Source organism: Boleophthalmus pectinirostris, unplaced genomic scaffold (genome assembly GCF_026225935.1).
Source record: "Boleophthalmus pectinirostris isolate CB_2022bp ecotype Guang Dong unplaced genomic scaffold, ASM2622593v1 HiC_scaffold_2, whole genome shotgun sequence".
Lineage (NCBI taxonomy): Eukaryota > Metazoa > Chordata > Actinopteri > Gobiiformes > Gobiidae > Boleophthalmus > Boleophthalmus pectinirostris.
The window spans coordinates 22,379,896-22,402,282 of record NW_026571152.1 but is presented as its reverse complement, the minus strand read 5'-3'; the positions used below and the strand labels follow the sequence as shown (position 1 = coordinate 22,402,282).

The 22,387-nt window shown below is 41.7% G+C and overlaps 1 protein-coding gene across 1 annotated transcript in view; it reads left to right on the top strand.

Moving 5' to 3' along the window:
- Positions 1 to 21,284, top strand: part of LOC110169294 (filamin-C-like) — a 28,387-nt gene extending 7,103 nt beyond the window's left edge. Inside the window, exons 4-46 of the mRNA XM_055155710.1 lie at positions 1,599 to 1,749; positions 1,989 to 2,107; positions 2,238 to 2,315; positions 2,400 to 2,562; positions 2,645 to 2,845; positions 3,699 to 3,836; positions 4,003 to 4,129; positions 4,207 to 4,343; positions 4,436 to 4,629; positions 4,862 to 4,975; positions 5,055 to 5,198; positions 5,491 to 5,614; positions 6,096 to 6,256; positions 6,342 to 6,432; positions 6,524 to 6,693; positions 6,785 to 6,902; positions 6,989 to 7,251; positions 7,375 to 7,972; positions 8,349 to 8,522; positions 9,814 to 9,976; positions 10,458 to 10,786; positions 11,062 to 11,185; positions 11,337 to 11,493; positions 11,581 to 11,770; positions 11,875 to 11,898; positions 11,978 to 12,219; positions 12,318 to 12,417; positions 12,512 to 12,652; positions 12,768 to 12,896; positions 12,979 to 13,152; positions 13,262 to 13,426; positions 13,850 to 14,053; positions 14,252 to 14,404; positions 14,505 to 14,627; positions 14,722 to 14,970; positions 15,706 to 15,975; positions 16,053 to 16,190; positions 16,958 to 17,073; positions 18,281 to 18,413; positions 18,515 to 18,691; positions 19,170 to 19,388; positions 19,797 to 20,021; positions 20,670 to 21,284. Coding sequence (XP_055011685.1) covers positions 1,599 to 1,749; positions 1,989 to 2,107; positions 2,238 to 2,315; positions 2,400 to 2,562; positions 2,645 to 2,845; positions 3,699 to 3,836; positions 4,003 to 4,129; positions 4,207 to 4,343; positions 4,436 to 4,629; positions 4,862 to 4,975; positions 5,055 to 5,198; positions 5,491 to 5,614; positions 6,096 to 6,256; positions 6,342 to 6,432; positions 6,524 to 6,693; positions 6,785 to 6,902; positions 6,989 to 7,251; positions 7,375 to 7,972; positions 8,349 to 8,522; positions 9,814 to 9,976; positions 10,458 to 10,786; positions 11,062 to 11,185; positions 11,337 to 11,493; positions 11,581 to 11,770; positions 11,875 to 11,898; positions 11,978 to 12,219; positions 12,318 to 12,417; positions 12,512 to 12,652; positions 12,768 to 12,896; positions 12,979 to 13,152; positions 13,262 to 13,426; positions 13,850 to 14,053; positions 14,252 to 14,404; positions 14,505 to 14,627; positions 14,722 to 14,970; positions 15,706 to 15,975; positions 16,053 to 16,190; positions 16,958 to 17,073; positions 18,281 to 18,413; positions 18,515 to 18,691; positions 19,170 to 19,388; positions 19,797 to 20,021; positions 20,670 to 20,857 — 7,398 coding nt within the window. The 3' untranslated portion in view covers positions 20,858 to 21,284. The remainder of the gene's footprint in view (positions 1 to 1,598; positions 1,750 to 1,988; positions 2,108 to 2,237; positions 2,316 to 2,399; positions 2,563 to 2,644; positions 2,846 to 3,698; positions 3,837 to 4,002; positions 4,130 to 4,206; positions 4,344 to 4,435; positions 4,630 to 4,861; positions 4,976 to 5,054; positions 5,199 to 5,490; positions 5,615 to 6,095; positions 6,257 to 6,341; positions 6,433 to 6,523; positions 6,694 to 6,784; positions 6,903 to 6,988; positions 7,252 to 7,374; positions 7,973 to 8,348; positions 8,523 to 9,813; positions 9,977 to 10,457; positions 10,787 to 11,061; positions 11,186 to 11,336; positions 11,494 to 11,580; positions 11,771 to 11,874; positions 11,899 to 11,977; positions 12,220 to 12,317; positions 12,418 to 12,511; positions 12,653 to 12,767; positions 12,897 to 12,978; positions 13,153 to 13,261; positions 13,427 to 13,849; positions 14,054 to 14,251; positions 14,405 to 14,504; positions 14,628 to 14,721; positions 14,971 to 15,705; positions 15,976 to 16,052; positions 16,191 to 16,957; positions 17,074 to 18,280; positions 18,414 to 18,514; positions 18,692 to 19,169; positions 19,389 to 19,796; positions 20,022 to 20,669) is intronic.
- The last annotated feature ends 1,103 nt before the right edge of the window (positions 21,285 to 22,387 follow it).

Genomic DNA, 22,387 nt, shown 5'->3' with positions numbered 1-22,387 from the left:
AGTCATGATTGTGGACATGTTTTTAACATATTTATGCTGATGTTGATGAAAAATTAATTTTTCAACTAGCTAGAGGAATCAGTTGTGCCATGTGATACAACATAGTCTGCAAAGAAGTCTGCTGGAGAACACTGTTGTATTTATATGAAATTTTTTTCAGCCATGGACCACATAGAGAGCCCCTTCTTTCCACCTCACCAGATAATAATTCCCTTCCTTCATGATACAGTATATGCATTTTGGCACCCCCAAAAAACAATTCCCTCTGCTACATTATACACACACCATTGCAAATAAGAATATGGTATAGACTGTAAAGCCTATGATATAGAACGTTGTCTTGGGAAGCTCATGAAATATTTATTGTTCTCATTTCTTGTAAAATTTCCATTTACTTTGTTGTTGCTTTCAGACAGTGACGGTGTAGGAGTATTTTTTTTATTTTTATTTTTTTTTCATTTTTGAGATTTGTGAATCTGTGAAATGTGTGGAGGTGCAAGATTTCTGCACACTGTCAGATACCGGCTGAAAAACAGAGGTGTAAATATGCCCGCATTCATCAGAATAGCAATGGGAATCTGGTGGGACTTTGCGTTTCCAGCTCCTGTCTCCGCATTGGTGTACTGAAATGCCTTCTGTGCGGGTTGTCTAGTTGTTTATTTCAGACGCAGTACACTTCGCTCCCCAAAAGGCTTATAGGTGGAGCAATAGCCAGGGGGTGTATGTCATAGTTCGTGGGCATGGGGGCTAGATACCAGTGTGCTGGCGTTAAGGAGATGTGGGAGAGGTCTGGCTCAGGATTAATCCCCCTGGTTGGCTTATTGTAGGCAACAATCCTTAACCCCTCTGTCCTGAGGTTAAATATATCCAGCACGGAGCATGGCTTTGTACCACTGTGTGATAGACAGGCAAACAAGTGCTGCAAGGCAAAAGTGCAGTCAGAGGTGGAGAATGAAGAAGTTTAATCCAGGGTAAGCTCCACTGTGCTGAGGACATTCAATAAAAAGTCAAAATAAAGTGAATTTTGATCGATCCTCTTCAGTAACTTTGTCTAGTATTGGTGGTTTTCTAGAATGCGATAAGGTCATTCTCCTAGATAGGGGACAAGAACCAGATTTTCCTCATTGAAACATTGTATTTTCAGAGATATTCCAAAAGTAAATTCACATATTTTGAACCTGATCATTTGTATTAATGACTAGATCCGGGAATTTGCTATATTACAAGAGGAAATCTGGAGATTTTAGCCTCCTCCATCTATATTAAATCTTTTTGGCCTATAGAACCCCAGTATTATGATATGATAGCAGAATATTTGACTTTGTAATTCAGTAAAATTAAATTATATAATGAAAATAAGATTAAATGTACTGATAAAAATATGGACTTCCTTGAAAATGACTGACGCTAGCATTTGGGCATTCATAATTCATAATATGATTGTTGGCATGATTCTGTGTCAATCAAATGGTGAATGGCTGTATATGTATCTGCAAGGGCCTTTTCACTTTTTCTTCTCAATATAAGGAGGAAAGGAAAAATAATAAATAAAAAATTAAGCTGAATCTGGTAATTGTACTGATTTGTGTGTGCTGCAGGTGATTGCCCCTGAGGAGATCGTGGACCCAGATGTGGATGAGCACTCTGTCATGACCTACCTGTCCCAGTTCCCCAAGGCCAAACTCAAGCCCGGTGCTCCTCTTCGTAACAAACAACTATTCCCCGAGAAAGTCAAAGCCTATGGACCCGGTAGGTAGCAGAGATCTGTTTTGGTCCTAGTTTACTGCTGGTTAAGTCCTGATTTTGACCATGGTTCAATCTTTTGCAGTTTTAGTTTGGTCCTTATTACCACATTAAACATATCTGAAATCCCCTGTGACTTCTATGGCAATGTGCAATTGTGTTTGATATGATAAAAACCCAGAACAAAGATAAACAGTCAATATGTCATTATTATGTAACACCACAGCCTATGTTTTGGATGATAGGTATTGAGCCCCATGGTAACAAAGTCTTGCAGCCTGCTGTCTTCACTGTGGAGACCCTGGAGGCTGGCAGCGGTGAAGTGCTGGTCTATGTAGAGGATCCTGAAGGACACAAAGAGGAGGCAAGTTAAACCCGATACTTTTGGAGTTATAAAACATGTTTCCCAATAGACAGAGCTAATCCATGCGCTAAATAACAATGTGGTAATATCCATGTAATTTAACAGTGGTTTGTTTATTTTTATACTATAGGCCAAGGTTAAACCAAACAAAAACAAGAACCAAACGTACACGGTCACTTATCTGCCCAAAGTCGAGGGTCTCCACAAGGTAAAACCAAAGAATGAGTATTTTAGCTCAAGGACAAAATCAGTAACAAACATCAATTGATTTTATGTCTTTTTTATCCAATAGGTGAAAGTGTTGTTTGCAGGTCAGGACACTGACAAAAGCCCTTACTCTGTCAATGTGGCTAAAGATATAGGTGACCCCAATAAGGTCCATGCCAGAGGACCAGGCCTGGAGCCCACTGGGAATGTGGCCAACAAACCTACCTACTTTGACATATACACGGCAGGTAAGAACAGGAGCCTGCTATAGTACATATGACAAATGTGATAATGTGTGAACTGACCCCAAGTCTGTCTGTTCTCCTTCAGGCGCTGGTAATGGAGACGTGAGTGTGGTGATAGTGGACCCTCAGGGCAAAAAGGACACGGTGGAGCTGATTTTAGAAAACAAGGGTGACAGTGTGTTCCGCTGCACCTACAGGCCCGTGCTGGAGGGCCCACATACCATCCATGTCCTGTTCGCAGGACAGGAGATCCCCAAGAGCCCTTTCACTGTCAACATCGCAGAGGGTGAGCCATCTGTCTGTGTCGTAAATTACTGTCAGACAAATCTGATTTCTTAGCGATGTGTTAGTGTCAGGGCGGTCTATCCATCACAGCTCGCACGAGCGACTGTCCACACCGAAGCGTAACCTCCTATCTGTCATTTCTAGCTACACAAGGTGCTCCTCCTGTGGGAGCTCCACTGCAGATAGCGCCTCAGTCAGTGCGCACCCCTCCTGGAGGTGGGAAGGGGGCAGTCCCCCCAAAACCAGGCCGCCCAAGTTAGTATGGTTTGCTGGGCAGGAGTCTTTGCTACTCTCTCTATCATTTTTGTCCAAATGCTGCAGATGCTTGAAGAATCTCGCGAGCAGCCCCTTACTGTGCTTGGTTGCCTGCCTCGTGTTGTTGCATCATGCAGCTTGATGGTTTATAGACTCTTGTAAAAGAAAAAACAAACCCAAGAGACAGCCTTGTACAAACAGCTTGCAGACTGTCCCAATTTGCACTGAATATTTTTTATTGTGTTAAATGTTATTGCTTGGGCTTTGACATTTCTGTTTATTGTTGCATCAAAAATTGTCTTCATTCAGTTTAAGCCTGCAGTCAACATTTTTGTTGAAATGTTGTCCAATGCTCCCCAGATGCTCTTAAATGAGTCAATATCTTTTCTTCAACTATGTGACATACATGTTATGTACGCCTCATTGTTGTTTACAGGTCCTGTCAATCAATGTTTAAAGACTTCTGTTTGAAATGGATATTGTACCATCTTAGCTACTAACACTGCTGTCAGTTGCTAGCTAGTCTCTGCTATGTTTTATTTTATGCTTTGCTAAATATTCCTTCTTTTTTTTAAAAGCCTTGTTGTTATTCTTTTCAGCTATAAACCCAAATGCGTGCCGAGCTACAGGCAGAGGTCTACAGCCTAAAGGGGTGAGAGTAAAGGAGGTTGCAGACTTCAAAGTCTTCACCAAGGGAGCTGGCAGCGGAGCACTGAGCGTCTCCGTCAGAGGACCTAGTGAGTCAGACAGCTCCTCTCTGCTTCTCTCTTCACTCATATGTCCCGCTAGTTCTGTTTTTAGCCTCATGTTGGTTTTTGTCAGAAGTCTAGATTCTCTGTCACTGCATTAAAAAAGCACAATGCTCAGAGCTCTACTAAACCATTACAATGTGTTTTTCTGTAGCCGGAGCAGAGGAGCAAGTCAAGGTCCATGATGCAGGAAATGGAGTTTATGAGTGTGAATATTACCCACAGAGGCCTGGCAAATACACTGTCACTATCACATGGGGTGGGCAGCCCATCCCACGCAGGTAAAATGTGACTCCTGCCAATTATCTTGCCATTGACTATTCAGTGTATTACACTATGTTTTTTTTATTTACTTCAGCCCCTTCGAAGTGGAGGTGGGTCCCGAGGCAGGCTTCCAAAAAGTGAGAGCCTGGGGTCCTGGCCTGAAGACGGGCATGGTTGGGAAATCTGCTGACTTTGTGGTGGAGGCTATTGGCACTGAAGTTGGAACTTTGGGTACATCTTAAAAGCAAACCTTACAAAACAGTGCGATACTAGTATATTGCAATTCTATATCCCTAGTTGACATTTCTATTTATCACTTTCAGGCTTCTCCATTGAGGGCCCCTCTCAGGCTAAAATTGAGTGTGATGACAAAGGCGATGGCTCTTGTGATGTACGATATTGGCCCACTGAGCCCGGTGACTACGCCGTCCATGTCATTTGTGATGATGAGGACATTAAGGACAGCCCCTTCATCGCACACATTCTCCCTGCTGCAAACGATGTCTTCCCTGAAAAGGTTATTCTCTTTTTGATGCATTTAAACCTCTTACCATTGTTGCACTGTTAAAAAAAGTACTGATGCAGTACGGTAGGCATAACTTAACTCACACAAAAATAACTTTACATAGAACAAGAAACATATCCAGATATCCTTCATTACTTTGAAACCAATACATAAATGAAGTGCTTGTAAAATAAGAGTTTTATATAGAAACTAACAACACATTTTTAAATCTTTGTTTTTGCAGGTGAAAGCTTTTGGACCTGGGCTGCAGCCGACTGGTGTGATTGTCAACAAACAGACTGAATTCACCATAGATGCTCGCATGGCTGGGAAAGGTCAACTGAAGATCTATGCCCAGGTATGTTGTTTAACGTGTTTTCTTATTCACATATTTTACATGGGGGCAGGAAAGCTGACAAGACACTTTTCCTGCTTAGGATGCAGAGGGATGCTCCATCAACATCAAGATCACTGACAAGGGAGACGGCACATTCCACTGTGTGTACACTCCACTCAAGCCCATTAAACACACCATCATTATTACCTGGGGCGAAGTCAATGTGCCCAACAGCCCCTTCAGGGTAAGAGCATGCAACAAATTACAACTACTCAAAAGCAATTCATTTGGTGGATTTGTTTAGACATTTGTGTTTTTGTTTACACTTTGGCCATTTGAAGCCATGTACTGTACATATTATACAAATTATTTAATGTGAACTCTTAAAAATATTTTGCTTTCTGGGTACACATGTTGGTACACCTCTGGTAAAACTCAGTGCTTTCAAAGAATTTAATCAAATGACACTTGACCAAATAAAGACAAAATGAGAGGGCTGTGCTGCTTGTGTCTCAAGTGCTGTGTGATTTCATTAGGTTCTGGTTGGAGAGGGCTCTCATCCCGACAGAGTCAAGGTCTATGGGCCTGGAGTGGAGAAGACGGGGCTCAAGGCTAACGAGCCAACATACTTCACCGTAGACTGCAGCGAGGCCGGCCAAGGTGAGTCCACAGACATGTGCAGCTGCTTATATGTAGAAATAAATAAACAAATGAATATAAGTGAGTGGCACAATGGCCTTTGTTTGGTCCTGCATTTGTAGAGATAGAGTAGTCTTTGATTTTGTAATTTACTCCTTATTTAGTCCAGCTTTATTTGCTGCCTTTAATTTTTAGTCTGGTTTTGACCTAGCTTTCTCTAATCAATATATGCCTTGAGGGCTCTAACGCGCCTGAACTACTGTGGTTGTGGGGAGTTAATTAAAATATTGCAATTTTTATCACAGTGTGCACACTCTGCATTTTTGTGTATTATGATGCTCCACCACAGTGCATTACTATTTCAAGAAAGTATCCTTCTTTCATATTTCATCTGAGGAAAAGTAATCATATTCAGTTGAAGGGCACTTGCATGGACCTATCCTCTCTTACTATTCACATTTGAATGACCTATGTGCACTAATCTTATTACTATGCGCCTTAGGGGACATCAGCATCGGTATCAAGTGTGCTCCGGGCGTGGTAGGGCCAGCAGAGGCTGACATCGACTTTGACATCATCAAAAATGACAATGACACCTTCACCGTCAAGTACACTCCCCCTGCCCCAGGACGTTATACTATTATGGTCTTGTTTGCTGACCAGGTTAGAGCAATGTTTTCTTACGAAGCTTTGTTACGTAAAGAGAATTTGATAATAATTAATTACATTTATGATCAATGTTTTTCAGGAAATCCCTGTTAGCCCATTCAAAGTCAAAGTGGATCCTTCCCATGATGCTGGCAAAGTGAGAGCTGAGGGTCCCGGACTGAATAAGACAGGTCAGAATCTGCTGATAGAAAAAAAGTTTTGGAAATCCAAGTAATCAATTCTAGTCATCTTCTATCAGTGACAATCCTTTGTGCTTTTTAGGAGTAGAAGTAGGCACTCCAACCCACTTCACCATCTACACAAAGGGAGCTGGTAAAGCTAAGCCTGAGGTGCATTTCGCAGCATCTGCCCCAGGAGAGGCTGTTCGTGACTTTGAAATAATTGACAATCATGACTACTCCTACACTGTCAAGTATACCGCACTTCAACAGGTACAGCTTGCCTCTGCTTCAAGTCCATTAACAAGAGAAGGGGTCTGGTGAAGGTTTTTAATTTGCTTTGTTTTTTCTTTGCTCTTTTTAGGGAAACATGGCTATTACAGTATTGCATGGAGGTGATCCTATTCCCAAGAGCCCCTTCCACATTACAGTTTCACCACAGCTTGATCTGACCAAGGTTAAAGTTGAGGGATTAGACACCAGTAAGTACAGAAAGCTACAGAATTTATATTTTATCTATTGAATCTAAACACACACATTGAAACTTTTATGTAATGTCTTGTTGCAGAAGTGGAGGTCGGAAAAGATCAGGAGTTCACTGTAAACACAAAGGGCGCTGGTGGGCAGGGCAACGTAGGCGTGAAAATGACCTCACCTTCTGGCCGACCAATCCCTTGCAAGATGGAGTCGGATCAAGCAAAAGGCATCCACAACGTGAAGTATATCCCCCCGGAGGAGGGGCAGTACAAGGTTGATGTCAGCTATGATGGCAACCCAGTGATGGGCAGCCCCTTCGGAGTAGAAGCTGTGATGCCTGCTGATCCTTCAAAGGTAAAAGCTCATGGAAGTTGTCACAATATCCATTATAAAGTCCATGTGTGACTTCATACATAAACATACAGGCTTTTTAGATGAAATATTTATACTTTTTCTGACCTGGTTCTTTTAATGTAGGTCCGAGCGTACGGCCCAGGCCTTAAGGGAGGTGTCGTGGGTAAACCTGCTCCCTTCACGATTGACACAAAAGGTGCAGGAGCTGGTGGTCTGGGTTTGACAGTGGAAGGTCCCTGTGAGGCTAAGATTGAATGCCAGGACAATGGAGATGGCACCTGCTCCGTGGCCTACTTGCCCACAGAGGCCGGCGAATACGCTATTAACATCCTGTTCGCAGAGAAGCACATCCCTGGATCTCCTTTCAAAGCTGCCATTCGCCCAGCATTTGACCCCAGCAAAGTGACTGCCAGTGGGCCTGGCCTGGACAGGGCAAAAGCCGGTGAACCTGCCACTTTTACTGTGGACTGCACACGAGCTGGAGACGGGGAGCTCACTATTGAGATTGTGTCAGACACTGGAGTTAAAGCTGAGGTGCACATTCAGAAAACAGCAGAAGGCACTTTCTCTGTCACATACATCCCATCTTTCCACGGCACTCACACCATCACTATCAAGTATGGCGGTCATGTGATTCCTCAGTGTCCCAAAGTCCTTCAAGTTGAGCCCGCGGTGGATACAGCTGGAGTTCACGTCTACGGCCCTGGAGTGGAGCCTAGAGGTAAAAATCTAATATACAGCTTTTCTTAGATTACTATTGCCAGTGTGAAATTGTTTCTTTGCCAGAGTTGTAAGTTATGTGTCATTTTTATATTGTACAGTGGATGTCATGGGGGATATGAGCCAGTATGGCATTTTTATAATAAAGTTGTTGGCAATAATAATAATCTAAAAATAAGTGACAAGACACATATTGTTCACAACTTATACCTATAATTTTACCTGCTCCATCTCAAAACCATTATATGTTTATGTTGTCTGTGAAGTTATCTGAAATCCAGCAGTAGCAACAGGCTACAGCAAGAGTTAGTCATTACCATGGTGAGTGCTCTTTGTAAATCCTATCCATTTAATATGAAGGGTCTGTTCTCTTCAAGGGGTCCTCAGAGAAGTCACAACCCACTTCATTGTCGATGCTCGGGCTCTGAACAAGATCGGGGGAAACCATGTAAAAGTCCATATTATGAATCCCTCTGGAGCTAACACTGAGGCCTACATCACTGACAAAGGAGATGGCACTTACCGAGTGGAGTACACAGCGTTTGAGGATGGTAAGATCATGCTACACACATTACCGTGTGGTATCTCTAGTGGAATGTAGCCTCCTTCAGGTCTTTACTGGTCATGCCCTTTTTTAGACTACCTTTTCCGCATGAATTAGGAACTATATTTGGTCTGGTTTAAGTATGGCCTGTCATACTGTGATAATAGTGTCAGCTAAGGCTGTCCAGTTAATCAAATTTTAAACAAATCAATATCCTGTCATTTCAAATAATAATGTTGGGGCTTTTTTAATTAGAAAAGTCATCAGCCAGTTCTCTTGTTTGTAATATCATTTAGTTTGGAGCAGAGTTCTGGCTTTGGAGGAATAAATGTAACTATTGTTTGCAGATAAATGGCAATGATTAAGCGTTTTTCTTTTGTTCATAAAATTAAGACTGAAAAAAAAGTCTAATTGAAAATTGTGATTGATTAATACAAGGAAAAGCATACATTTTTTACCATATTGCCGAGGCGTATAATAAGTAGTTGTGTTTTATTTCCCCTTTTAGCAGCAACTATATTTATTGCAGCAATGCTCAGTCTAGCTATTAAAGAAAGTCAAATATCTCCAGGTGGTACTTGGTGTGAAAAGCGTCTAACATTGACATTTCCAAAGAAGTTAGTTCACAATTTACTTTGACTTAAGGCATACAAAAAGTACATTTTGCCTCCACACTGTGATTTGTGATCTGAATCAGAGCATATAGACAGAGCAGTGCTAACAGGTGTTTGAGTTGTGCACCATCTGGGACTAAAACAGGCGAGAGGGAAAAGAAAGAGTGAGGGAGAGGGGTATAAATACAGTATGATGCAGTGGAGCAATGATGTGAGGGGCCAGAGAGCAGGGATAGTGGCATACACGCAGACAGACTTGGTTTTATAAATAGTCGAAGCTGGAACATGGCTCTTAACCAGGTATGTGTGCGAAAGGCTGCCTGCACACAGCAGTATAGCACCACAATAGCACAAGTTATTAATAGACAAGAATCACGCAAAGCAAAGAGATCATAGCACACTTCTCTCCATGGCAGACACGCTTTAATGTCTCACCAGTGAAGTTATGAATCTGCTATATAGGCCTATAGAGAGGGCTTTGTCAGATAATGTTATAACATAATAATGAAAAGAGAGCAGATGTAACGCCTTGTAGGTTCAACAAACTGAGCCTGTTGTCGTCAATCCTTCAACAGATGCTTATCTCCCAAAAAGGGAATTTGTCCAGCCTCTGCAGTTACAAACAAATTCCAGTGCTATGTAAAGATAGTAAAGATATAGCAGTAAAACTATTTCTGTCCACAGGGATGCATCTCATTGAGGTGCTATACGATGACGCGCCCGTTCCCAAGAGTCCCTTCAGAGTGTCAGTGGTGGAGGGGTGTGATCCCACTCGGGTGCGCGCCTACGGGCCAGGTCTGGAGGGAGGAATCACTAACAAGCCCAACTGCTTCACCGTGGAGACAAGGTATGTATTAACCAGGGGGAAAGCTAAACTTATACGGAAACTGACTTATACAGAAATATACAGATATAAAAATCATATTCCATCACATTGGATATCATATTATATTGCACTGCTTCCTTCCCTTCATTATACAATTTCATTGCCTTGAACTTTTCACAGTATGAAATATTAAAGATTAAACTAATCTATCCCTGTAAACAGTTGTAGGCCATCTTACTGGTCAAATCTGTGGAGAGGTAATCACACTCACATTGAGAATGCATGCTAAATATATAAGTTTAATGGCATACTGTGGAACATTCCAAACAAATCAATAACATATCTAGGGAGACAAGCCAGTAGTGCATCAACAGTAGTGCAAAACTCTCAAATAACTGTTGAACAGCTTGGTAGTTTTGCATAATTAATTTGCTTTTTAATTTGTTTTGTTTTGTTTTATTCTGTATTCTGTATATATTAATTGTATTACAATGTTTTAAAGGGGTGCTGGTACAGGTGGTTTGGGTCTCACCATTGAGGGCGCCTCTGAAGCCAAAATATCCTGCAAAGACAACAAAGATGGCAGCTGCAGCGTGGAGTACGTCCCGTTCACTCCTGGAGACTATGATGTCAACATTAACTACGGAGGTCACCCCATTCCTGGGAGCCCCTTCCGTGTCCCGGTGAAAGACCCTGTGGACCCCACCAAAGTCAAATGCTCTGGTCCAGGACTGGGGTCTGGAGTGAGGGCTCATGTCCCCCAAACATTCACTGTAGACTGTACTCAAGCAGGACAGGCACCGCTGGATGTCAAACTCTATGGTCCAACAGGTAAACAGATTATCCAAAATATATATTGTAATAACTAAAACAATTTTCAGTATTTTATTATAGTAATTAGCCTCATTTCACCTATTAATTAACCTAAAACTAGTAAAATACAAGTATAAAATTTAATGCTTGGTGAGGTTCTAGGATTTAGGCCAAAGTCAACAGCAGATTCGGAATGGATTTTAGACAAACCTAAAAATGTGTTTAGTCTTTTTCCAAAACTGTAAAAACATAATTTAATGATATATATTTATGTGCTGCTGTATATTTTGTAGGTACTATGGAGCCTGTTGGCGTGAAGAATAATGGTGATGGGACACACACTGTCCATTACACGCCAGCTCAGGATGGCCCATACACTGTATCAGTAAAATATGCAGACCAGGAAGTCCCACACAGGTACAATAAATGTTAAAATGCTCCAAACTATTTTAAATTGAAGTTTTGCTCTGTCTGTAAGGAAACAGCAGTTCAGCAGTATTTCAGTCTGCATGTCAGTCTTTTGAAGGCTTTATGATGTAACTACATTTTTACCCTTCATCTTCTTCAGTCCATTCAAGGTGATGTCTCAGCCTGGGCACGATGCCAGTAAGGTCCGCGCCAGTGGTCCTGGTCTAGACACAAAAGGTGTGGCAGCCAGCCTGCCTGTTGAGTTCACCATTGATGCCCGCGATGCTGGAGAGGGACTGCTTACAGTGCAGATTTTGGTAAGAGCTACACTTTGCACCTCCTCTGTGCTTTTGAGTTATACTTCAAGTCAGCAGCTTTTAAAACTCATCATTCTTCATTGGCAGGATCCTGAAGGAAAGCCAAAAAATGCAAGTATCCAGGACAACAGGGATGGGACCTACACAGTGTCTTATGTACCTGACTCCACGGGGCCTTACACAATCACCATTAAATATGGAGGAGATGAGATCCCCTACTCTCCATATCGTATCCAGTCTCTTCCCACAGGGGATGCTAGCAAGTGTCGGCTTACTGGTGAGAAAGCATGAGGATGCATAATAATTATCATATATAAAAATAAATAAATTCTGCTCAAGTAATCTCCATATTAATATTTAAACGCTCTCTTACTGCTCTAGTGTCCATTGGAGGGCACGGCATGTGTAAGTTGATTTTCTTTTTCAAACTAATATATGCATATTTATGAAGGTATTTTTCAGCAAACTTTCTTTTTTTTACTAGCGAGTCTTCAGAAGCTGCAGACCTCCGAGGACACAGTCATCACTGTCGATGCAAAGGCTGCTGGGAAAGGCAAGGTGACCTGTAAGGTGCAGACCCCACAGGGAATGGAGCTGGACATGGATGTGGTGGAGAATCACGATGGTACCTTTGACATTTACTACACTGCCCCTGAACCTGGGAAATATGTTATTACCATCCGCTTCGGGGGGCAGAACATCCCCAAGAGCCCCTTCCACGTGGTTGTGAGTAAACTACTAAACACTACCATAGTTCCTCCTTTAGCAGGTGTGTAACTGTCTCTGACATTCAGTTAAACTCAAACTGGATTTCCTGTTTTCAGGCCACAAATGAGCCTGTCGTGCCCCGTGATACTGTGGACCCTCTTTTCCGTCCTGTTAATTTCCTGGTCCCCTTCACGCCACAGCAAGGAGAAATCACAGGTCTGTTCGCTCACTCGAGGACACTCAAACTGTGCACCAGACACCCACTGCACATTTCTATTTAGGTCACTGACCAAAGCATTGTCAATTGCAGGTGAAGTGCGTATGCCTTCAGGCAAAACCGCCCGCCCGCATATCACTGACAATAAGGATGGCACCATTACCATCAAGTACCAGCCCACAGAGAGAGGCCTGCATGAGATGGACATTAAATATGATTTCAACCACATTCCAGGTAACTAACGTGGGGCTGTGTAGAGTGAATCAAATAATATCCAGTATATAGAAGAGTCTTTATACATTATGGCCAGTGTAAAAAAGTAATAGTATTCTATGAATAAAATTTGCAGGAAGCCCTTTGCAGTTCTTTGTGGATGCGGTAAACAGTGGGGTGGTAACTGCATATGGTCCAGGCTTGAGTTATGGCATGGTCAACAAGCCGGCAACATTTACTGTGGTCACCAAAAATGCAGGAGAAGGTAAGACTCACACATTCATATCCTCTTTAATTATTAATAAGTGTCACTGACCATAACTTTCTTATGGGCTTATTTTTCATAGGTGGCTTATCTCTGGCCGTGGAGGGTCCTTCCAAAGCAGAAATCACCTGTAAGGACAACAAAGATGGCACCTGCACAGTGTCCTACCTGCCCACTGCCCCGGGAGACTACAACATCATTGTTAAGTTTGACAACAAGCACATTCCTGGCAGTCCCTTCACTGCCAAGATAACTGGTGAGAAATCAACTATTTAACATATAGATTGGTTTAGGGTGCCTTATCCTTAAATGTAATGTTATTTACAGTTGATATATACACTCAAATATTGCTTTTTTCTGTCAAGGGGACGACTCCATTACCAGGACGTCCCAGCTGAACGTGGGCACATCGGCGGATGTGTCGCTGAAGATAGCAGAGACCGATATTAGCTCTCTCACCGCCAGTATCAGAGCACCATCAGGAAATGAGGAGCCTTGTCTGCTCAAACGGCTGCCCAACAGACACCTGGGTATGACACAACACATAGAGACACACTTTTAAAAGTAGGACAAAGATAATGCATGTATATATTGAAAGCTGGAAATTAGATTTTTTTTTTTTTTTTTATTGTTTTAATCAGTGGCAAAGTGAATTGAAAGCTTCATGGCCTTGTTATTGCTTTGCCCGGAATATTCCCCAGTATGGCATTTAATTATTTGTCTTGCTATTACTGAGTTACATGTCTACTTTAACTTGGCCTGGGTGGATCATCTTCTTGCCTCGATGGAGACATACTTTGCACATACTTTGAAACATTGTAGGTTTGACATTTTGACTCCCCTCCACCAGAAAAGTGGCTCAAGAAATAGTACCATACTGCAAATGTATTCATCTGATCTATTGTGAATGAACAGTAAAGTTACAGTCTCTTTCCCATTAACATTTTTTACAGGCATCTCTTTCACCCCGAAGGAGGTCGGAGAGCATGAAGTGAGCGTGAGGAAGAGTGGCGTGCATGTGGCCAACAGTCCATTCAAAATTATGGTTGGCCAGTCAGAGATTGGAGAGGCCAGCAGAGTCAAAGCCTTTGGCAAAGGACTGGTGGAGGCACACACTTTTGAAATGGCTGAGTTCTTTGTTGATACAAGAAATGCAGGTATGATATCCATATATTTTATTTTCATTGCCTGACCAGCCAGTTGTCTCAGCGATATAGCTCCAAATCCACTTGTCTTTGTGAAGTTTTGTCAAAGTGTGTGTTTCTGGCTGGTCAGATAATTGTTTTCATGGCCTGAATGTTGAACAAAAAGACTAAATAAATGTTTAAACTTATTGATTTTCTCTCCTTGTTTAGGTTATGGTGGTCTAGCCCTATCCATTGAAGGTCCAAGTAAAGTGGATATCAACTGTGAAGATGTAGAAGATGGAACATGTAGAGTTACTTATTGCCCAACCGAACCTGGAAACTACACAGTTAACATTAAATTTGCAGAGAAGCATATCCCAGGTTTGAAGTTATTTTCATGCTAATATTTTTTTTCTCACAAATGTCCTTGTCGCTCGAATACCTGCATTTGATTTACTGTAATTGGTTTATTTCAATGTAGGCAGTCCATTCACAGTGAAGGTGACCGGTGAAGGAAGGATCAAAGAGAGTATTACCAGAAAGAGGCAAGCGTCCTCCATAGCTTCTGTGGGCAGCACATGTGGGCTTAACCTCAAGATCCCAGGTGAGCTCAGAAGCCAGGACCCAATCATATAATTCAATAAAGTCCTCCCACGGTGGTTGTATGAATTATGGATGAATCTCCTTTTGATTTGTAGGAAACTGGTTCCAGATGGTGTCCGCTCAAGAGAGACTTACAAGAACTTTTACAAGAAGTAGCCACACTTATACGCGAACCGAGCGCACAGAAATCAGCAAAACCCGCGGGGGGGAGACCAAGAGGGAGGTCCGGGTGGAAGAGAGCACCCAGGTGGGGGGAGGAGGCAGCCCCTTTAGAGACGTCTTTGGAGATTTTCTGGGCAGAGAGAGTCTCAGCAGTTTCGCAGGGATCACAGCAAGACCAGAGGGTAATGGACCTTAAGTTTTTTATTTTATTTTTTACAATATTCTTTTAATATGAAATTATTCAGGGCCTGATTAGTTTAGTCAACGAAAATCACCTTTGTCTTTAAAAAAAGTGGATGAAGCACTAAATTCCTTTCTATTGTCACAAGTCACATAAAATTTAATGGTGCCATCTCATCTAGCATTTTCCAATATAATTGCTATTTAGTGGTTTGAAGCCTAATTTAAAATGAGAGAACAGATACAGTAAAAGAACAAAGGATGCGTTTAGTTGTGAATCTGACATAAAGAGAATCTGGGGATCAGTATTTAGAGCATTTATCCCTGAACTGAAGATATTAAAGGAGACATATTATGCTAAATCTACTTTTATGAGCTTCTAACTGTTATAACATTGTTGTTATTGCTTGAGTGCTCTGACGATTTGCTGTTTTCTTCTACTCGCCCACATTCCAGTACTTAGTTGTGATTGTTTGATAAATTAAGACTCTGAGTGATACATGTAGGATTTTAAAATGTCACTTAGCCACTTTTCAAAAATAAAAACATGTAAATGACAACTTGCTGCTGGCTTTAGTTAAATGCCACTATGAAGAGTTGGTGCCTATCAGTTCTGCCGTTGTGAACATGAAGTCAATGGTCAATTTTGCAGTTTGCAACGAGTAAAATATGAGCTTGTGTCAGTCCTTGAGGATGAATAAGCAAATGACAAAAACACTCTCTTTTTGCTCCTACAGTTGAAAGTGGCTCACAAGCAATGACCGCACAGGTTACCAGCCCCAGTGGCAAAACAGCCGATGCCGATATTGTGGATGGAGGAAGCAGCACCTACAGCGTTCGATTTATCCCACAAGAAATTGGCCCCCACACTGTCAATGTCAAATACAGGGGCCAGCACGTTCCCGGGAGCCCCTTCCAGTTCACAGTGGGGCCAATGGGTGAAGGAGGGGCACACAAGGTCAGAGCTGGAGGTCCTGGTTTGGAGAGAGGTGTAGCTGGAGCACCCTGTAAGTTTAAACCTGATCATAGAGTATTTTTGTGTTTTTACGACCATTGTTATATGGATTTGCTTTTTCTGCCTTAGCTGAATTTAGTATTTGGACCCGTGAGGCTGGAGCTGGTGGACTGTCTATTGCTGTAGAAGGGCCGAGTAAAGCTGAAATCTCCTTTGAAGACAGAAAGGATGGTTCATGTGGAGTGTCCTACATAGTGAAGGAACCAGGTATGATCATAGTAACCTTTAAAAGAGCAATATGTGATTTCCTGGGCTCCATTAACATGCTACTTCTTTGTCTATATAAAAATGTGACCATTTATCATTTATTCCTTACCTTACTGTGTATACCTTACTGTGAGCAGGGTCATTCCTTCATAGATCTGACCTGTAACTTAGCGCTTTAGTGTCCCTTGCTTTTTTCCATAAAGATAGATGTGTAATGCTATACTGTAGAACATTCTAGGCAAAACAATAATAACTTCATGGAGACAAACTATTTGAAGTCACTCCCAACTGAAAAGTTACATAATGCACATTTAATATACTTTTTATGATTTTCTATTACACATATTATAAAGAATTATAAGCAAAGTTTTAACCTAGATACCTGCTTTGTGCCAAGTAGGTGTGTTTAGTTTATTGGGCATGGTCATATTATTTCCACATGTATGAGCAATAATACAACACAAACATTACCACATTCACATTATTGTTCGAACATGCTCACCGGGAGCGGAAAATGGAGAAGACTGGCCTTATTTAATCCGCTCCCTTTGTCTTTGTGTCTTGCCCAGGGACTCAAGGCAATCTAACAAACCTGTTGGGCAACCAGCTCAAATTTGGACAGCACTAGTTCTCAAAGCAAAATAATGTTTATGTCTTTTAGTGGCAACTTTTCTTTGTGTTTATCAGCCTTGCGTTTAGATAAATGTGCAAGGGTGGGTTTCCTGGACTATCTGATGTTAAAATAAATATCCTTTGCTTTTTCCCAGGTGACTATGAGGTGTCCATCAAGTTCAACAACGAACACATCCCTGACAGTCCATTCATTGTGCCCATTGCTACACTGTCTGACGAGGCCCGCAGGCTAACTGTCACCAGCCTTCAGGTAAAAAATTGGCCCAAATCCACTCATAAACATGATAAAAAATAGGTCAGGATGGATATGAAGCTGTTATTTCTAATCTAAAAGCTCTTCGCCCTTGACATATGATTGAAAGGCAGCATTAGAGCTTCATCCAGTAGCTGTAATTCTGAGATTGCTGGCGAGTGATGACTGCCTGGATTAAGTGTCCCTTGCTAATATGGGCTAACAGAAGCTGTGCTATGTGTGGGTACAGTGTGTGATACTGAAAGAATCAGCAGCAAAAATCAGTGAGGAAATAAGAAAAAGTGTTTTTATTTCCTTATTCATGAAAAACTATTTGAAATGTGCACACACGACAGCTCACTGTATGGTCCTTTCAATTTTTGAAATGGCTTGTTTTATTTGCTCCATTACAACTGCCAGCATTTGTGAAAACATGTATTTTTAGTCATCTGAACTGCCACTTCACAGTGTTTCTCCCGCTCTACATGCCAGGTGAAGTGTGATATCAGACCAGTGTTCAAATGTCACAATGCCTCTTATATGGCTCACGGGGACTAAAACACTAAACGCCTCGCTGTGAACTTTAACCTTTTCAGCCTCTCACACCTAAATGCACCATCTATTCTTGCTCAGGCATGATGATGATGAGTCACAACGTTGTCCCTGGAGATTCAAACACATACACACAACAAAGGCCGGTTTTGTAATTGCAATATTTATAGAACATAAAAAGAATATGAAATGTAATGTGGATGGCTGATGGTCAGAATAAATGCTTGTACCCATAGTTCAAGTTTTGTTAAAACCTCTGAGCTTTCATAACTCACAACTGTATGTAAGATTTTAGGTTTAAATTCCATAAACATGACGTAACTGTATTCCCAGATATGAGATAGACATGTTCAAATCTAATATAGCCTTTACTGACACCAATTAAAATACTGATTTATCTACAAAAAATTAATTGGACATTAAGATTAATTAACTTAGTTTGTCCTGTCTTTTACATCTAACTACAGATTTGCCTCAAATTGAACATCAGTTCAAAGCCCTGTTGTGTGTCTTTAAAGATTAAACATTGCTAGCATGATTGATCTTATCCAAAGGTTACATGGCTATTGCAATATCCAACCATGTTATTGCACATCACGTTTTATTACATTATTTTCTGAGACACAGCATCCCGTTCATGTATTTTGAACCCATTTTGTCTCCCTTGTTCCAGGAGAAAGATTTGAAGGTGAACCAGGAGGCTACATTTATGGTGCAAAGGAATGGGGCGAGGGGTGTGGTAGACGCCAAGGTTCACACCCCCTCTGGCTCTTCTGAGGAGTGCTACGTCTCTGACCTTGACAGTGGTATGCATCAGTTTTATCATAAAAAGTAGCTATAATTATTCTTATGAGGTAATCTGAGGTCACAATTAGACTAAGCACCAATTATCCGTTTGTGTCCGCAGACAAAAGTGCCATTCGATTTATTCCTCGAGAAAATGGTGTCCACGCTATTGATGTCAAGTTCAACGGGTGCCACATTCCCGGAAGCCCCTTTAATGTGCGAGTGGGAGACCTGGGGCTGATTGGAGATCCGGGCATGGTCACTGCACATGGGCCTGGCCTGCTGGGAGGAACAACAGGTAACAAAAGGAGTTTGTTCAAGTGATTTCAAAATCGAGTTGTTTTGGTGGTCTTTTGTAGAGATCGACGATATGGGTTTTTTCATGGTCGATGGCAATACCGAATGTTTAGAATCCTGAGCAAGTGACGGCTGATAAACTCTGCTAATATATTTGGGCCGATAGGCAGGATAGATATACATTTTTTCCCTTAAATAATGTTATTTCAATTTATTCCACCCTCACCACAGCTCTTTTTTCACCACAAACCTTTAAAGGGCAGTTTTCAGTAGTTATCTCTTTATAATAAAGTAGTCAAATAAAGCCATAATATTGATATTTGAGCCACTGAATAAGAATTTGTCCAGTCAAAAATTCATCCTGCATTTCTCAGAATTCTAGATTTTCTTCTAAATTTGTCCCAGATTAGATTTCTCCCAATCTTGCTCACTGCTCAACACATTCAAATATTTCATGATCTTTTTCCATTTTTCTGTAGGCGTTCCTTTGGAGTTTGTGGTCAACACTTGTAATGCAGGCTCGGGAACCCTCTCAGTCAACATCGATGGTCCCTCTAAGGTCAAAATGGACTGCCGCGAGTGTCCGGAAGGCTACAAGATCACATACACGCCAATGGCTCCAGGCAGCTATCTCATTGCTATTAAATATGGCGGACCTCAGCACATAGTTGGCAGCCCATTCAAGGCTAAAATAACAGGTTTGTTACACAGTCATTCTCCCATCTGATCCTTGGATTTAGATGACAAGTCTCCATTATGAAACAAATGGCTCTGTGAAAAAAATGTGTGGATGTCAGATAAATGTTATGTCATCTCTTTTCAAACTGCTCACTGCGGGTATTACATAAAAGGCCACATTACAAGCTTAGAGGAGTGAAATATTCCTGTCAATACTTGGCACTTACTATCTCCAAAACATTAAAAATCTTGCTCCCATGAGCCCCAGAAGTATACTTATTTAAGCTCAAACAATAGCTCATGTCTTACAAGAACCTCCACTTAGAAATCACTTTTGCTCCATTGATGTCTTTGTCAATACGTGCCATTATGTAATGTCTGGGAAGGCTAAAGTGAAATTACATTAAATGTATCTTCTTTTGTTTTAGGTGTCAGATTGTCAGGGGGTCACAGCCTTCATGAAACCTCCTCTGTTCTCGTGGAAACTGTCACTAAAACGTCTAAATTGGGCGGGACCTTCAGCTCCTCTTCTTCCTCTTCCACATCGGCCAAATTGGCGTCTGATGCCAGCAAGGTGCTGTGCCGTGGAACAGGCCTGTCCAAGGCTGTCGTGGGGCAGAAAAACAATTTTACAGTTGACTGCAGCAAAGCAGGTGAGATGACAACCTGGTTGGTTTCTAATGTGAATTTTCTTACATGGCCTCCAAGATGTTTAAAAAATCCAGCCAATGGTCATAAACCGTAATAGTCTTCCGAGACTTTCAAGACTTTCCTTATCCAGACTTCCAAGTCTGGATAACACAAATAACTTTGAGGTGGAGGATTTGCTTTGGTGGCTGCCAACAGAGTGAACAATGACAGAGTGGAATATTTCTGTATTTCCATTTCCATATATTAGTGTTGTGGTGCTCTTTAGAATTTAAATTTCTTTAATTTGACTTAATACACAATAGGCTGTTGTGTATGGCTTTGTTTGTGAAGTTCATAATAGCTTTTATGATTCCAAATATTCGTTTACTAGATTTTTGGGAGAGCAACTGGCCGCTGAAAGTGAAATTTATTACTGCGGTAAAGGAAAACCATAAACATAAAACTTAGTGTCTGTAAATTACAACCATCTGAAAGACTTTAAAATGCTCTTGAGCTAAATTACAGAATTAAATGAGAATTCTCTTTGTCATTACCTGAAGTAATTGAATCCATTATTAACATAGAAGTATTGATCAGTGCAGCTTTAAAACCCGCTCCGTAAAGACCTGTTGTGAACCTTATTGATCTCATTTCCCCTATCTCTCTCCCAGGTACCAACATGCTGATGGTGGGGGTGCACGGACCTCATGCCCCCTGTGAGGAGGTGTATGTAAAGCACATGGGCAACAAGCAGTATAATGTCACATACGCTGTCAAGGACAAGGGCAGCTACACTGTTATTGTCAAGTGGGGTGACGACAACGTCCCCGGGAGCCCTTTCAAAGTGGCCGTACCTTAAAATAAACTGCACCAATTAGACCCCATACAGACACCAATGACAACGGCACTTCTGTCTGTCCTTTTGCACGCTTCAGTGAAAACCGTACCAGTCGCCTATCATCGTCCCTCCTCCTGTCACTCCAACTCAAAATGCACTAAAGACATTTGCCAACTCCATGTCAAAATAATTGGTGCCAAAGTTTTGTATTGTCTTCTGATGTGCACCCTGAAACATGTTAAGTGCATAGAGTGATCTTTTGCTCTCTTCATGAAATTCCCCTCATTTTTTCATTGCTGATTTATGTGAAGATGTGTGTGAGTAATTTGCTGTATTCAGGTGTGGTATAGTATGCTTTTGTATGATTTCAGAATGAGAAAGTGATTTTTTTTTTGTTATATTAACCTATTTTTGCAGACCTAATAAAGATCCATTGCTACCAAATGCATTTTGTGAGTGCTGCTGTCTTGAGTTATACACTACAATTGCAGATAAAGCTTATCTTTTTGAGCAAACTCTCTCTCTCCACTTCTATATATTTACTCCAAGCATTTGTTGAACATTACCTCTGGGAGAGTCTAGAGCATACCGTTAGTATTTGTCCAGATGCACTCACAAGATGGCAGCATACTCAAGCTCTCATCTAGATCTACATCTCAAACAAACGATGAAACCCTCAGAAGATTAACTACTGCGCCTTCAACACGAGGGAGCCCCGTGGAGTTGAACCGGAGGCGTAGGGTTTTTCCACTGTGTGCGTAATTAATCGTGCTGGATCAGAGACGCGGCACATGTGGTTGATGTTGAAGCCAGAGTGAAGCCAGGGTGCAGAAAGGTGGGTGCAGCATGGTTGTCTCCCAAGGGTGCTGTGTGGTGTTCACGCGCTGGAGGCCTTGCTGCGTCTGTGAGTCAACCCACCAACCACCACCCGCCTCCGCTGACACACTGCACCGTCACCCGTTAGTAGAGGGAGCGAACACTATAATTAGGTGCTAATTTTCCTCTTCTGTGTCATGGTGCTTGGGGGGCCATGGCGAGGCTGGAACACGGCACTGGAGTGTGTTTTTTTTTTTTTTTTTTTTTTTTTGATGAGCAGTGGTGTTAAGTCTGAACCATCTGGTCAAGTGGCTCGCGCTGCCTGCTGGTGGTGCTGACGCGAGGGACCGGTTGTTTGGGACCAGGGCAGGACCCACCCACGTCAGTATGTCCACCTTGTCCTGCTCCTGCGGACTAGAACCGAGCGTCTGTCCACCACAACATGTTTATCTCCACCGGATGCCAAGAATCTTTTATTTTTTATTTTTTTTAAAGAGAGAGAGATATGCGCTTCAGCACCATAGACAGCGGCATTATTATACAGGGGAGAGAGTGAGATATGAGAGAGGGCATGGAGAGTGTGGGAGTAAAGAGGGGGAAAGATTAGAGGAAGAGAATGGATTTAAAATAATCCAGATGGAAGAATAGGAGACAGGCACAGCACACAGAAACACACTGAAACAAAAATAGACAAGGGAACAGTTTAAACCAACAGTGTCAAACTCAATTTTACCG